Source organism: Oryctolagus cuniculus, chromosome 9, assembly GCF_964237555.1.
Source record: "Oryctolagus cuniculus chromosome 9, mOryCun1.1, whole genome shotgun sequence".
NCBI classification, from domain to species: domain Eukaryota; kingdom Metazoa; phylum Chordata; class Mammalia; order Lagomorpha; family Leporidae; genus Oryctolagus; species Oryctolagus cuniculus.
Genome location: NC_091440.1, coordinates 68,809,074 through 68,824,590, shown reverse-complemented (window position 1 = coordinate 68,824,590; position 15,517 = coordinate 68,809,074). Strand labels below are relative to the sequence as shown.

Below are 15,517 nucleotides of genomic sequence, written 5' to 3'. Positions count from 1 at the left end.
ACACACACATATATATTTAAAGATTTTATTTATTTGAGAGACAGAATTACAGAGAGAGGGATAAACAGAGAGAAAAGTCTTCTATCTGCCGGTTTACTCCCCAGATGGCTGCTATAGCTGCAGCTGGGCCGATCCAACGCTAGGAGCTGCTTCTGGGTCTCCCAAGTGGGTGCAGGAGCCCAAACACCTGGGCCATCCTCTACTGCTTTCCCAGGCCATGGAGGAGAAGCTAGATTGGAAAAGGAGTAGCCTGGACTTGAACTGGTACCCATATGGGATTCTCGCACTGCAGGTGGCAGCTTTACTGGCTATGCCACAGTGATGGCCATATATAAATAAAATACAGCATCTAGCACTGTTTGTGGCCACAGAAGAAACAAGAAAGAAATCAGACCATTTCAATAGACAGCAGAACAAGTGTTTCATAATATTCAAAGCTCAATTTCAAAAAAGTATTTATTTACTTATTATTTGAATGATAGAGAGGCAGGGAGGTACCTTCCCTCTGATGGTTCACTATCTAAATGCTTACAATAGCCCGGGGTTGGGCCAGGTCGAAGCCAGGCTCCTAGAACTCAACCCAGAACTCCCACATAGGTTGCAGGTATACAAGTACTTGAGCTTCTTTTGCTGCCTCCCAGGGGAAGCGGGAATCAAGAGCAGAGCTATTACTCAAACTCAAGCACTCCTATATGGAATGTAGGTCTCCTAGCAGAGTTTTAAATGCTGTGCCAAACGACTGCCATAATATTCTTTAACAGATTAGATACAGAAGGTTTACTTCATTGTTTTAATAAAATGAAACCATTACAAATCTAAAGCAAAGGCTGGTGTTGCAGTGCAGTAGGTTAAACCATAGCCTGTAATGCTGGCATCCCGTATAGGCATGCGTCCTTGTCCTGGCTTCTCTACTTTTGATCCAGCTCCCTGCCAATATGCCTGGGAAAGTAATGGAAGATGGTTCAAGTGCTTGGGCCCCTGCTATCCAGTGGAGCCTGAATGGAGTTCCAGGTTGCTGCCTTTGGCCTGGTCCATTTGGGGAGTGAATCAGTGGATGGAAGATCTCTCTCTATCTCTTCTTCTCTAACTCTGCCTTTCAAATATGTAAATAAATCTTTAAAAACAATCTAAAGCATATACAAATTCAATAAGACTTTAGAAGCTCCTAAATATTAATATTAAAAACAAGACAGTACTCCCTACTTTAACTGCTTCTAATTATCGTCACTATAATTTTCTAGAAAATATAATTTATAAAAAAAGAAAAGTGAGATTATGAAGCCCTCAAACTAAGAAATAAATAAACTATCCTATTTACAGATGAGCAATGTGGAAATACAATATCCAGGTGAATCTATAGATGTTTACAACAAGAATCTGGCAAGGTTGTTCAATGAGATCAGTAAGTAAAAATCAACAGTGTTTGCATGTACCAGGGGTGGGGAACCTTTTCTTCTGCCAAGGGCCATCTAGATATTCGTAACATTACTTGTTATCAACTTAAGCATTAGCCTGCTATAGATTTACTGAATTTGAAGTCCCATATGTGGTTGCCTTGGAAGGGTCAGACCAAATCATTTCACAGACCTTATATGGCCCGTGGGCTAGACATTCCCTATGCCTGTTATATACCAACAACAGCTCGTTTAAAAAGGTCTTAAAAACTGGACAAAGAGATCCTGTTAATGGATGAGAAGACTCAAATATTATGACGATGCCTGTTTTTCCCAAATTGATCTATAAATTCAATGCAGTGCCATTGAAAATTATAAAAGAAACCTTTGTAAAATTTAAAAAGCTGGTTCTAAAATTCAAAGCCCCAAAGCTACAGACAGTTTGTTGGGAAGCGGCAGTAAATAAGGTAGTGTTATATCAGCTCAGGGTTTGAGAGTGAGAAACTGACTGTGCACACATGACAAATGGTACTGCTACACCCTGAGTGAGCATTGCGGTTCTAGAACCGAACTGCCTGGGTAAGGATCCTGGCTTGACAACTAACTAGCCACAAGACCCTGGTTCTTGGCTGTTTCATCTTCGGTCTGGGGATACTAATCATACCAGCCTGTTAGGACTGCTATAACGGTTAATACTTCAATGTAGGTACAGCTACCAGAACATTACTTTGTGTCAAATAATAATAGTTATCATTACTATTATTACAAATTGATGAGAAAAGTATAGATTATTGTGGTGCAGAAAAACTGTTCACTGTACAGAAAAACAAAATTAGCTTTCTGCTTAAAATTTAAATTCAGTAAATTAAATTGGTGTTTAAATTAAAATTCTGGGCCAGCGCCGTGGCTCACTTGGTTAATCCTCGCCCTGCAGTGCTGGCCTCCTATATGGGCGCCGGGTTCTAGTCCTGGTTGCTCCTCTTCCAGGCCAGCTCTCTGCTATGGCCCAGGAGTACAGTGGAGGATGGCCCCTTGGGCCCTGAACCTGCATGGGAGACCAGGAGAAGCACCTGGCTTCTGGCTTTGGATCGGCACAGCACCGGCTGTGGCGGCCATTGGGGAGTGAACCAACGGAAGGAAGACCCTTCTCTCTGTCTCCCTCTCTCACTGTCTATAACTCTACCTGTCAAATTAAAAAAAAATTAAAATTCCAATTCTATTAAGAAACTAAATGAAAAAGCAGAATTTTAACATGTGAGGAACAAAAGATAGAATATTATTATAGAAAAGAATTTCTAAGGGGGAAAACCCCAACAAATTATAAAGGAAAATAATGATGAATTAAACTACATTACAAACATAACTGACAGAAAACATTATGAAGTTTGAAAGCCTACATATAAGATAAAACATGAGGGGCCGGCACTGTGGCATAGTGGATAAAGCCACCTCCTACAGTGGCAGCATCCCATATGGGCACCGGTTCTAGTCCCAGCTGCTCCACTTCTGATCCAGCTCTCTGCTATGGCATGGGAAAGCAGTAGAAGATGGCCCAAGTCCTTGGGCCCCTGCACCTGCGTGGGAGACCTGGAAGAAGCTCCTGGCTTTGGATTTGCCCAGCTCTGGCCATTGCAGCCATTTGGGGAGTGAACCAGTGGAAGGAAGACCTCAGTCTCTCCTTCTCTCTCTAACTTTGCCTTTTGAATAAGTCAATCAATCCTAAGTTCTATTTGAGTGGAAGGTTTACTGGCATCTTATATTTGAAACACGTTATTAAAATATCTTTAGTAAAGCTTCGTCACCACAATTCTTTGACTTTGTGTCTGAACAATTATAAATTAAAGTAACCATAAAGTGGTAAGATTTGGATCAGTTTTAAGTTGGAAAAATATGCTTCTGAATCCTCACTTAAAAGCCCCAACCATGGCCAACCCATTATTTTGTGTATCTAATGTACCATTTATCTATTCTGGTATGTTCTATCCTAAAAGTACTTATGTGCTATATTGTCAAGACACTTACCAAGCAATTTTCATGAGCGGCTATTTTCTCTGATCGTGCAAAATACAGGACACCGTAATCGAGGTCTCTGGGGCAGAGTGCACATGTCCTTTTTTCCATCTTCTCTGCAGTATGAAAGACATCTGTCAGTAACACCACTGGTGAGAAATGGGAAAGTGGGATTTCTTGGTCACACTAACTCCACTCAACACAGATGGTAATGGTACTTCCTCCAAGAGAGATTCTCAATTCCCAGACAGGAAAAAATAATAATAATAGGGGGCCCAAATAGAAAAGCAACTTATTTTGTATTTTTTAAAATGGGTTAATGAAAGAAAAAATTAATGAATTCATTAAAAATAACTAAAAAATTAGTAAAATCGTTTGTTCCTTAGGCTGGCACTGTGGCATAGTGGGTTAAGCGCCAGCATCCCATATGGGCACCAGTTTGAGTCCCAGTTACTCCACTTTCAATCCAGCTCCCTGCTGAAGTGCCTGGGGAAGCAGTGGGAGATGGCCCAAGTGCTTGAGCCCACGCCACCCACGTGGGAGACGCAGAAGAAGCTCCTGGCTCCTGGCTTTGGATTGGCCCAGCTCTGGCCAGTGCTGCCATTTGGGAAGTGAACCAGAGGATGGAAGATCTCTCTCTTCCCATGTCTCCCTCTATCTCTCTGTCACTCTGCTTTTCAAATAAATAAATAATTTTTTAAAAAAGTAAATTCTAGGGGATGGCACTGTGGTATAGCAGGTAAAGCCACCGCCTGCAGTGCTGGCATCCCATATGGGCGCTGCTTTGAATTCCAGCTTCCACTTCCAATCCAGCTCTCTGCTATGGCCTGGGAAAGCAATAGAAGATGGCCCAAGTCCTTGGGCCCTTGCACCCATGTGGGAGACCCGAAGAAGCTCCTGGACCCTAGCTTCATATCGACACAGCTCCAGCCTTTGTGGCCACTTGGGGAGTGAATCAGTGGATGGAAGATCTCTCTCTCTCTCTGTGTAACTCAAATAAATAAATAAATATATTTTCTTAAAAAAAGTAAATTCTAGAATCGAAAGGAATGACTAATGTATTTAAATTTAAATTTAATTATATTAAATCAGTATTACTCTTAAATAGGTGAGAAAGAATAGAAGGTAGGACATCAATTTTTTAAACAGCAAACAGAAGAAAAGAAACCTAAGGCAAGAGGCAGAGAGAGGGGGCAAAAAGTTGGCTGTTGGAAAAATCCCTATTATGTGTCAGGAAGAGGCAGACTTCTCCAGTTTGTTAATTTGGGGGCTGGTGCTGTGGCACAGAGCGTAAAGCCACTACCTGCACTGCTAGTATACCACATGTGCAGGTTCGAGTCCCAGCAGTTCCACTTTCATTCCAGCTCTCTGCTAATGCATTTGGGAAAGCAGCAGAGGATGGCCCAAGTCCTTTAGCCCCTGTACCCATGCGGGAGGCCCAGAAGAAGCTCCAGACTCCTGGCTTCGGATTGGCCAAGCTCCGGCTGTTGTAGCCATCCCTCCCTCCCTCTCTCTCTTTGCCTCTCTGTAACTCTGCCTTTCAAATAAAAAATTTGATATTAATTTGATCAGAAGAAGCAATTTATCTATTTTTTTGTCGTTTTTTTTTTTTTTGCTCCTTGTAAAGCTCATCCTCTCAACTCCTTAGTTTTTCTATAATAACCAGCTTTTATTTTTAATATTCACATTTTAATTTTGAAACAAAGATTTATTTTTATCATTTACTGGTGAAAGCTTTAGATTTAGATGAGGTTAACATTAAACTGGTTTAACATCCTTTTCTTTTTTAGCTAGCCAAATTCTCTCCCCTGCTCTCTCAGGCCTTTTCTTTTACAAAGTGCGAAGCCTGCGTTTGGAGCTTATTTCACATTCAGATGAGTTTCTCAGTTTCTGTTTCCTGGATCTGCCTTCTACCTAGTAGTAGAGAAGAACTGCGCTCTCCAGCAACCAAAGAAAAAACAGGTGGCACACAGTGAAAACCACTGCAATGAAATGGGCTGCTTCTTCCTTTTCTATTGAAAAATGTATTTATTCAGTTACTTACTTACTTATTTACTCACTTGAAAGGCAGAGTGAGAAAGACAGGGAGAGAGATCTTTCATCCGTTGGTTTATTTCCCAGATGGCCACAACAGCCATCTGGGAAGCCAGGCTAAAGCTAGGAGCCAGGAATTCCACCTGAGTCTCACCCATGAGTGTCAGGGGCCCAAGGACTTGGGCCATCTTCCACTGCTTTCCCAGGAGCATTAGCAGCGAGCTGGAACAGAAGTAGAGCAGCTGGGATTTATATTTATTTATTTATTTATTTATTTAGTACAGTGAGAGAGAGAGAGACAGAGAGAAAGGTCTTCCTTTCCGTTGGTTCACCCCTCAATGGCTGCTGCGGCCGGCGCACCATGCTGATCCGATGGCAGGAGCCAGGTACTTCTCCTGGTCTCCCATGGGGTGCAGGGCCCAAGCACTTGGACCATCCTCCACTGCACTCCTGGGCCACAGCAGAGAGCTGGCCTGGAAGAGGAGCAACCGGGACAGAATCCGGTGCCCCGACCGGGACTAGAACCTGGAGTGCCGGCGCCGCAGGTGGAGGATTAGCCTAGTGAGCCGCGGCGCCGGCCGAGCAGCTGGGATTTGAACAGGCACTGATATGGAATGCCAGCAGCACAAGCTGGCACTGCAAGCGGCAGCATCACACCAGCCCTGGCTGTTTCTTTTCATTTACTTCAAATAACCAAGGATTTGGATGCACCTCCCGTGAGTCACTCAGTTGAGTGCTCTGGATCAGCACTGTCCAACACAACACAAGCGTGAGCGACTGTGTCACTAAAAAAACTTTCAGGAGCAAAGAAACCAGTGAGCTTAATTGAAATAATGTACTTTATTCAATCAAATATAGCCAATACATATCAATATTTAATTTACGTGAGAATTCTTCAGTCATTCTTTAGTATTGAAGCTTTGAAACCAGTGGTTTTCTGTGCTTGCAGACCATCAGCAATGGGATGTGCCACACTGTAAGTGCTCAACAGACACACAGGAAGGGCAACTGAGCAGTACAGCAAAGGAAATAAGGAAATGAGGGAGAAGTGGTATCTGCAAGCTTTCAAAACAAACAGGGATGGGCTGGTGCTTTAGCCTACTGGGTTAAGCTGTTGCCTCAGCACCAGCATCACATGTAGGTGCCAGTTCGAGTCCCAGCTGCTCCAATTCCGGTTCAGCTCCCTGTTAATGTGCCTGGGAAAGCAGCGGAGGACGGCCCATGTGCTTGGGCCCCTGCCACCCATGTGGGTGATCTCGAGAAAGCTCCTGGCTTCGGTGTGGCCCAGCCATGATCGCTGTGGCCATTTGGAGAGTGAACCAACAAACAGAACATCTCTTTCTCTCCTCTCTCTCTCTGCAACTCTGCCTTTCAAATAAATAAATCTTAACTAAATAAATGAGACTGTGGAGGTCAACTGGAAATAAGGAAATCACTAGTAATGGGAAAGTCCCGAGCAAAACCTAGTGATCTCCTTACTACCAGGTGCCCAGGTGACCTCCAAAGAGACTAAATTGCAATTAGGAAAACAATGGAATACTAAGAAAATAACAGAATAAGTGTACAAAGTAAGTGTCAAATGAGTTGTATGGCTGTGCTGTGGAGGAAGGGGAGGAAATGCTCCCTGTGGGAAGAGGTGTTGTCAAGGGCATGGGCCTTGAGCTGGCACAACTAGGAGATGGAGCAGCATGGGGGAGAAGGCGGAAGCAGCCGTATGAGCAAGGTCCGGGGTGACAGAGGGAGCCCGTAACCAGGCTAAGGACAGGCGGTACGGTGGAAGCTGGAAAGATTCGGGAAACACACAGTGAAAGGCTACCAGGAAGGGTTTTTGAGCATGGGAAGAACATGAATGACATGGTGGTTTTAAGCTCATGGCTAAAGTACTTGGGCCCCTGCCAACCACATGGGAGAGACCTAGATGGAGTTCTGGGTTTCTGGCTTCAGTCTGGCCTAGCCCCCCACCATTGCTGTTATCTGGGGGAGTGAATCAGCATGCTGATGTTAGATCTTTCACTCTCTCTCCCCTTCTCGCTGTCATTGTACCTTAAAATAAATAAAATAAAATAAATCTAAAAAAAAAATAATGAAGCTCAGTTTCTACAGATGGAGAGAAATATTGGGATCCTGAATAGGAAGGTTGGGTATTACAATGATGTTAACTCTATTGCCAAGTAAGTTGTAGAGTTAATGTAATTCCAACCAATAACCCAAGATACTTATCTTAAAGAACTTGAAAAAAAAAATTATTTGTAAGAATAAATGAGGAGGGGCTGGTGTCATGGTGCAGCAGGTTATGCAGCCACCTGTACCATAGGCATCTCATACAGGCACCAGTTTGAGTCCAGGCTGCTTTGTTTCCAATCCAGCTCCCTGCTAATGTGCCTAAGAATGCAGGGGAAAATGGCTCAAGTGCTTTGACCCCTGCCACCCACGTGAGATCCAAATGGAGTTCCAGGATTCTGGCTTCAGCCTGGCTCAGGCCTGGCCATGAGGCCATATGGGGAATAAACCAGCAGATGGAAGATCTCTCTCTCCCTGGCTCTTCTTCTAGCTCTGCCTTTCAAATAAATCTTTAAAAAATAAAATAAATGGGAAGAGATCGTGTAAAAAATTTCCTACTTGATGTAAAAACATGATACATATTATTCAGGCACAGAAGGTTTGATATCTGAGTCCAAGGAAAGAATACCAAGTGCAGAGAGAAGTGGATCATAATCTATACTTGCAGATTTAACACAACATGGCATTAGCATTTCACCTCTGGCACTGATGTTCTCAGCCCATTTTTTACTGAGTTACTACTTTCTTTATCTTATAAGGAATACAAATTTCATAAGTACAACTTTAGGAATATAGTTATTCTTCCCAACATACTGGCCCTCCCACCCACACCCCTCCCTCTTCCAGTCCCATTCTCCATTAAGATTCATTTTCAATTAACTTTGTACACAGAAGATCAACTCTATACTAAGTAAAGATTTCAACAATTTGTACACACACATATACAAAACAAAACTGAGAACAAGTTTTAACAGTTAGCTTTCATAATACAACTCACTGAGGACAGAAGTCCTGCATGGGGAATAAGTGCACAATGATTCCTGTTGTAAATTTAACAATTAACACTCATGTATGATGTCAGTGACCACCCAAGGCTCTTGACATGATCTGTCTAGGCTCTAGAAGCTTTTTGAGTCCACAAACTCCATCAGTATTTAGACAAGGCCATAAGCAAAGTGGAAGTTCTCTCCTCCCTTTAGAGAAAAGTATATCCTTCTTTGTCAGCCACTTATTTCCACTGGGGTCTCACCCACTGAGATCCTTCATGTAGAACATTTTTCATTTTTTCTTTCTTTCCTTTTTTTTTTTTTTTTTTTTTTCCACAGCGTTTTGGCTTTCCATGCCTAAAATGCTCTCATGGGCTTTTCAGCCAGACCAGAGTACCTTAAGGGCTGATTCTGAGGTCAGAGTGCTATTTAGGGCATTGTCATTCTATGAGTCCGCTGTGTGGACTGCTTTCCATGTTGGACCATTCTCTCCTTTTTATTTCTATCTATTTTTATTATCAGACATTTGATCATATTTATAAGATCCCTTTAACACTGAATTCTATCTATATGGACACTCTAACACTTAATTTGGTCACTTTAACACTTGAGATGGCATTTTTACCACTTGGCTTAATGGGATTTGTACAGTTTTTAAACTGTACACTTAGAAGTAAGTCCATAGGCATGTATGTAAAACTACAGAGCTTTACAAACTTCCTCCTCCCTCTCTTATTTCCACTCTTAATTTTTTTTTTTCAAGATCTATTTTTCAATTGGCTTTTTAAAAACTATCTTATCTTAGACTAGAGCAGTAAGCTCCCTCCCTACTCTGCCATCTTGGAAGCTGTCTTGAGTTACTACTTTCTTACTAGTTTCCAAGAGCTAGTCACATATTCAGGATATTTTCCCTTTGTTAGTCATATATATGGACTTATTTTTATTTAATAAAATTATAGCAATATTTTACAGTTTTCTACTCTTGGGTGAGAGATATAGTTAAAAAACAACTGCCTCTTATCTAGAATATTAAAATATTTTAAACACTAATTAACATAAAATTAATTTTATTATCAAGCATAAAAGGGGAATTTAACTCATTTCCATTAATGGTTAGCAACTGATTTAAAGTTTCCTTTTCATATCATTATTACACACATTTGGGATTGTTCTTATACTAACCTTCCACCAATACCACACTTCAACATTTTTGATGCTTTAGAAACTATTTGGTATTAAACAACAGAAACCCTCTGGCCTGGGATGAAACCAGTAAAAATCTCAATATTCATCAGGTTGGGGAAACCCATGCTCACTCTGAGGCTTTGTGCCCTGTCTGAACAGCATGCCCAAGCATGGGTACTCCTGCAGTCTTGACATCTGGGAATACAGAGTTGGTGACAACATTGCTATGCTCTGATCTGGTTTGTTTCCAGTGCTGATGGACAGAAGCACAAAGTAGGACCCACAGTTCTTCCCTCATGGCTATTTCCTCCTAAAATATATACACCGTTTTCCTCCCACCCCCATCTCCACCACCCATCACAGGGCCCTAAAACATTTTAGTTCTTCTACAGTAACTCTTTCTAGTAGGGGAAGTCATTTTGGGAACTTTCACACAGATAAGCAATCATCCCTTACTATGTGAACTGCTACACATTACCTGAAACTCACAGACCAAATACATTTGGACTTGTTGTCCTTTACCATTTGAACTCAGGAACTGACGCTGTGGCGTAGCAAGTATAGCCGTCACCTACAATGCCAGCATCCCATATGCATGCCAGTTCAAGTCTTGGCTGCTCCACTTCCATTCTAGCTCTCTGCAATAGCCTGGGAAAGCAGTAAAAGATGGTCCAAGTCCTTGGGCCCCTGCACCCATGTGGGAGACCCGGAAGAAGCTCCTGGCCATTATGGCCATGGGGGGAGTGAACTAGCAGATGGAAGGAAGACATTTCTCTCTTTCTCTGCCTTTCCTTCTCTATGTAACTCTTTCAAATAAATAAAATCTTTAAAAAAAAAGAATGAAATTGATCAAATGAGATTCACTAATCCTGTAATTTAATTTGTAATCCTTTTCAAGTAGTGTATAGTTATGTTTTCGATTGGTAATTAATTTATGTTGCTGCTTTATGAGACTGTCTCCTCATTTCACACTGGATCAATAGTCTTTACTGGTGGCCAACACTGTGACACAGCAGATTAAGCCATGCTTGTAATGCTGCCATCTCTATGGTGGTCTTTGGGGACAATTGAACTGGGCATAACACATACAGAGATACAGGTCTTCCATGTGCTGGTTCACTCCCCAGATGGCCGCAATGGCTAGAGCTGAGCTGATCTGAAGCCAGTAGCAAGCAGCTTCCTCCAGGTCTCCCATGCAGGGGCAGGGGCCCAGGCACTTGGGCCATCCTCCACTGCTTTCCCAGGCCTCAAGCAGAGAGCTGGATTGGAAGAAGAGCAGCTGGGAAATGAACCAGCACTCATATGGGATGCCAGCACCATAGGTGGAGGCTCAGCCCCTAGGTATTTTTAAATCATTTTTATTGCATTTACTGTTTTATTTCTTCCACTATATGCAAGAGAAGTCATACTTTCATCGCTGAGTCCTGTGATTGCACACCTGAGCTGAATAAAGACCAAAACAGAAGAGCAGCGGACTCTACCTAGAGGTTTGTTAAGCAACTTGGTAATGGAGGACAATGAATGGCTCTATCACACTGTTTCCAGATGATATGGCTGGCTATAACTTTGGTAAAAGTATGACTGAATTTGAATCTGGGATAGTCAGAATAATTTACAGGGGATAGAACACATTACAGGAACACCTTCAGAATGTATAAATACCGGATTGGTGTACAGGTTAAGCTACCAATTACAATGCAAGCATTCTGTAGTGGCATGCTGGTTTGAGTCCTGGCTGCTCTGCTTCCAATCCAGCTTCTTGCTGGTTCACCTGGGAAGGCAGCAGAGAATGGTATGGATACTTCACCCCCTGCCACTGAAATGAGAGACCTAGATGGAGTTCCTAGATCCTGGCTTCAGTCAGGTCCAGCCCTGGCCGCTGGGGTCATTCGGGAAATGAATCAGCAGGCAGATCTCTTTTTCTCTTTCCTTTTCTCTGCCTCTCAAATAAGTAAATAAATCTTAAAAAACAAAATGCATAGCCGGCGCCGCGGCTCACTAGGCTAATCCTCCACCTAGCGGCGCCGGCACACCAGGTTCTAGTCCCGGTCGGGGAGCCGGATTCTGTCCCGGTTGCCCCTCTTCCAGGCCAGCTCTCTGTTGTGGCCAGGGAGTGCAGTGGAGGATGGCCCAGGTGCTTGGGCCCTGCACCCCATGGGAGACCAGGAAAAGCACCTGGCTCCTGGCTCCTGCCATCGGATCAGCGCGGTGCGCCGGCCGCAGCGCGCCGGCCACGGCGGCCATTGGAGGGTGAACCAACGGCAAAAGGAAGACCTTCCTCTCTGTCTCTCTCTCTCACTGTCCACTCTCCCTGTCAAAAAAAAAAAAAAAAAAAAAAGCATAAACATGAATAAGGATGTGTGTGTTGCAGGGATGAGACAGTGGGAAGCCACGGAGCAATATGTTCAATGGACTCCCTTAGGGTATCCGGCCAGCTGGCAGTGATACACAGTGACCCCCAGTGGGCCTATCTGTACACTGTGACTCTGTTTCCTTAGACACAGCTGGCAGCTTCAGAGGACCTTCCTGTCCACTCTCAGGTATAAAGAATTCAGAACTGAAGATTTTAGTTTGGAATGGGCTGGTTTCCTAGAAAGAGATGTAAACACTAGAAGGCTATGAAGGTAGCCATCTCCTATCCCATTATCAGGGACACTGGCTCAAAGACAAGAACAAGGCGGAAATGCTGAAAACTGCATCAATTAGAGGGGGGTGGTGTCAAGTTTATAACGGTGTCTCAGGGCCTATTCCCGGCCCTTCTGGAAAAATACTACAGCACTCATACCCTAGGGATCTGCGAGTCCGGTCTGCCTACTTGCCGGTAACTGTTATGTTTTATGATTTTAGGGTTCAAAGAGGTGCAGAGACAATTAAGGCAGTAGACTTTATTTTAGAAAGGACATAATAGGTGGGGTTCAAGCCGGCGCCGTGGCTCACTAGGCTAATCCTCCATCTAGCGGCGCCGGCACACCGGGTTCTAGTCCCGGTTGGGGCGCCAGATTCTGTCCCGGTTGCTCCCCTTCCAGGCCAGCTCTCTGCTTTGGCCAGGGAGTGCAGTGGAGGATGGCCCAAGTGCTTGGGCCCTGAACCCCATGGGAGACCAGGAGAAGCACCTGGCTCCTGCCTTCGGATCAGTGCAGTGCTCCGGCTGTAGCGCGCCGGCTGCGGCGGCCATTGGAGGGTGAACCAACGGCAAAGGGAAGACCTTTCTCTCTGTCTCTCTATCCACTCTGTCAAAATAATAATAATAATAATAATAATAATAATAATAGGTGGGGTTCAGTTCACCCTGACAGAGGGCAGGGGTTTGAAGTCAGGCTCCATGCTGCTCAGGCAGCGGGCAGAGTTCCTTCTGGGGCTGCTTGTTGGGGGAGGTCATAGGGACGCTGAAAGTGTCATGTGGACCCTAATAAGGCGGGTGCTGGATGTGCATAAAGACTCATTGGTAAAGTTTACAACGTATTGTCTTAAAGGTTTGGAATGTCCTAGGTGAGGGGCTTTGCTGGGTGATAACAATTCCACCAGTCTGGATTGTCTATCTGTGCCCAGTTTCCTCAGGTTCGGGGCTAACTAACAACTGGTGCTTCAGTGGGCTAACAGGTTCTAACAATGACAAGTGCCTCTTGTGCTGAAATTAAATCAACTTGCTTTTGTACTATTTGCAGCTGGCAAGTACTGATTAACAATGGAAGTACCGTAATTGCATCTCTCTGTGCACCTTAGTGTGTATTTATGTGCATGTTCTCGCATTAGTGTGGAAGGCAGATGTCCACAGCATCAGTCACTCATCTCTAAAATCTCATGCCCTACCTCTGTTTCTTCTTCTGCATAACCCCTTCACTTTTCACCTTACTCTGAGCGATCTAAAATGCATTTCCCCTTCACACCATGGAAGCCAAGCTCCTCAACAAACACTTAATGAGGACCCACTGTGTCTTTATTATTTAAAATATAATAATCTTTAACAAGGCTCCTCTACGTGCTATGACCCACCGGGCAAGCCATTTTAGGTACTAGGGATATATACCTAGAAGAGAATGAGTCTGGACTCTCATGGAACTTACATTCCAGGGGTACAATCATGCTGGTTTCCTCACCAGGTAATATGAGAGAAATAACACAGGAGGTGACAGAAGCCAGGGAGGGAGTATTCTTTTAGGATGGGCAGGCAAGACTGAGGGAAGGAATTTATGATGGGGAAATCCCAGCCAGACCCTGTGGGGCAAGAGCATTCCTCACCGAGGAAACAGAAAATGAAACAATCCTTAGGCACGGACCCACAAGGCAGCAGAGGGTGGCAGTCATCAAAACAGGCAGGAGTCAAATCAGATTAGGACATGGGGTGAACTCTAGGTCAGGTTAAGGGGTTGTTCTGTGAGTGATGTATCACATTTACTTTATTTATATATATATACATATACATATACATATATATATATATAAGATCATTCTGGCTACTGTGCAGGTTTGCCTGTATGAGGCAGCAGAAGCCAGGCAAGCAACAGTCCAGGCAGGAGATGGTGGTGGCTGAGGCCTGGATGGTAGTAACGGAGGAGGGGGCGAGAAGTGCTCAGGTGCAAGATAAGACAACTGGCTGACACATCAGAAGGCTGGTGGGGGCGGGAGAGAGGGCCTAAGCACCTGGTGAAGGGAAGGCGGAGGGCTGGTAGGTGAGGAGATAGGCAGTATGCGGGTGAGTGTGGAGGAAATAGTCGCAGCCAGAGACAAGAAAAGCAGAACTCCCTTCCTCCCATCACAAACCTTGAAAAGTGGCGGCTTGAAACTAAATCCCCCCCCCCCTTTTATCTAGTCTAGGGAGGGGAGATGTCCGGAAGTTCTGCTTCTGTAAACTCCACTCTAACAAATCTCTCCCTGGTATTTCTTACAAACATCCAAGACCCACCAACCATTGGAAGTGTGGTCTCAAGTCACACAGGCTGCCATTTAAACGCACCAACGCTGTAACAGCTAAGGCACGATGCTGATAAACCTATAACTACTTTAAGGAACTTCAGTTTGAGGCTCAGTTCTCAGGAAATGATTCCAGCTGAGCCCGCGGGCATTAATAAACTGAATCCTCCACTCTGTCTGCCTGTTTGGACCAAGGGAGTTTTCCCACTCCACGTTTCTGTAACAGCAGGACCTGGTCTGAGCCTGGCACCCAGGAGTTCCACAAGAAGTGGAGGGAAGCAGCAACTCAACAGACCCACAGACGGCTCAAGTGGAGCGCCCAGCAAGGCTGGAAGGCAGTCCTGCGAACCTCTGGGCTGCGCCTCGAGCTCCCCACGTCTAATGGGGCTTTAGGGCGGTTTTCCTGGGCGTTTCCAGTTTCGCACTCAGAGGGACGGAAACGAAAGCCACCCCCATCCCCCTGCTCACGAAGCCCCAGGCCACAGCTACAGTCACCTAGGAACTGGCTGCGGGCTGCGCACCGCTGCTCCGACCCCTGGGGCGCACGAGTTCGCAGCCAAGTTCACCCCGCGCCGCCCAGCGGCTGGGCCCAGCGGGGTCTGCAGGTCCCGGCCCCCAAGGAGAGCAGGCCCGCCCGCCCCAGGCCCCGGCCCCTCAGCGCGGCCGCCCGGCTTGGTACTCACCTGCAGGCCGGGGGAGCGCGCCCTGCACCTCGGGGCTGCTGCCGCTTCCCAACTTCGGCCAGAGATAAGACGCTTGGGCCATTGCGCCCAGGCGAGTCGGCGGCCCGACGGCTGCGCGCTCCGCTGCGCTCCCGGAAGTGCCCTGCGGCGTCGGGCCGCGTTTTGTGCAATCACGGCCAACGCCCCCCCGGAAAGGTGGGACGGCTGGTTCGGCGGGGGGGTCCCCTAGTGCGCCTCCCTAGGTCCGAATCTT

At 45.2% G+C, this 15,517-nt stretch overlaps 1 protein-coding gene across 5 annotated transcripts in view; it reads right to left on the bottom strand.

The window, feature by feature from the left end:
- The window catches only part of PHF11 (PHD finger protein 11), a 45,687-nt gene extending 30,175 nt beyond the window's left edge, over positions 1 to 15,512 (bottom strand). The window contains 2 exon segments of one of the 5 annotated variants that reach the window (NM_001389492.1): positions 3,417 to 3,520; positions 15,265 to 15,512. In NM_001389492.1, coding sequence (NP_001376421.1) covers positions 3,417 to 3,520; positions 15,265 to 15,346 — 186 coding nt within the window. In that variant the 5' untranslated portion in view covers positions 15,347 to 15,512. 5 annotated transcript variants of the gene reach the window in all.
- Positions 15,513 to 15,517: the final 5 nt, after the last annotated feature.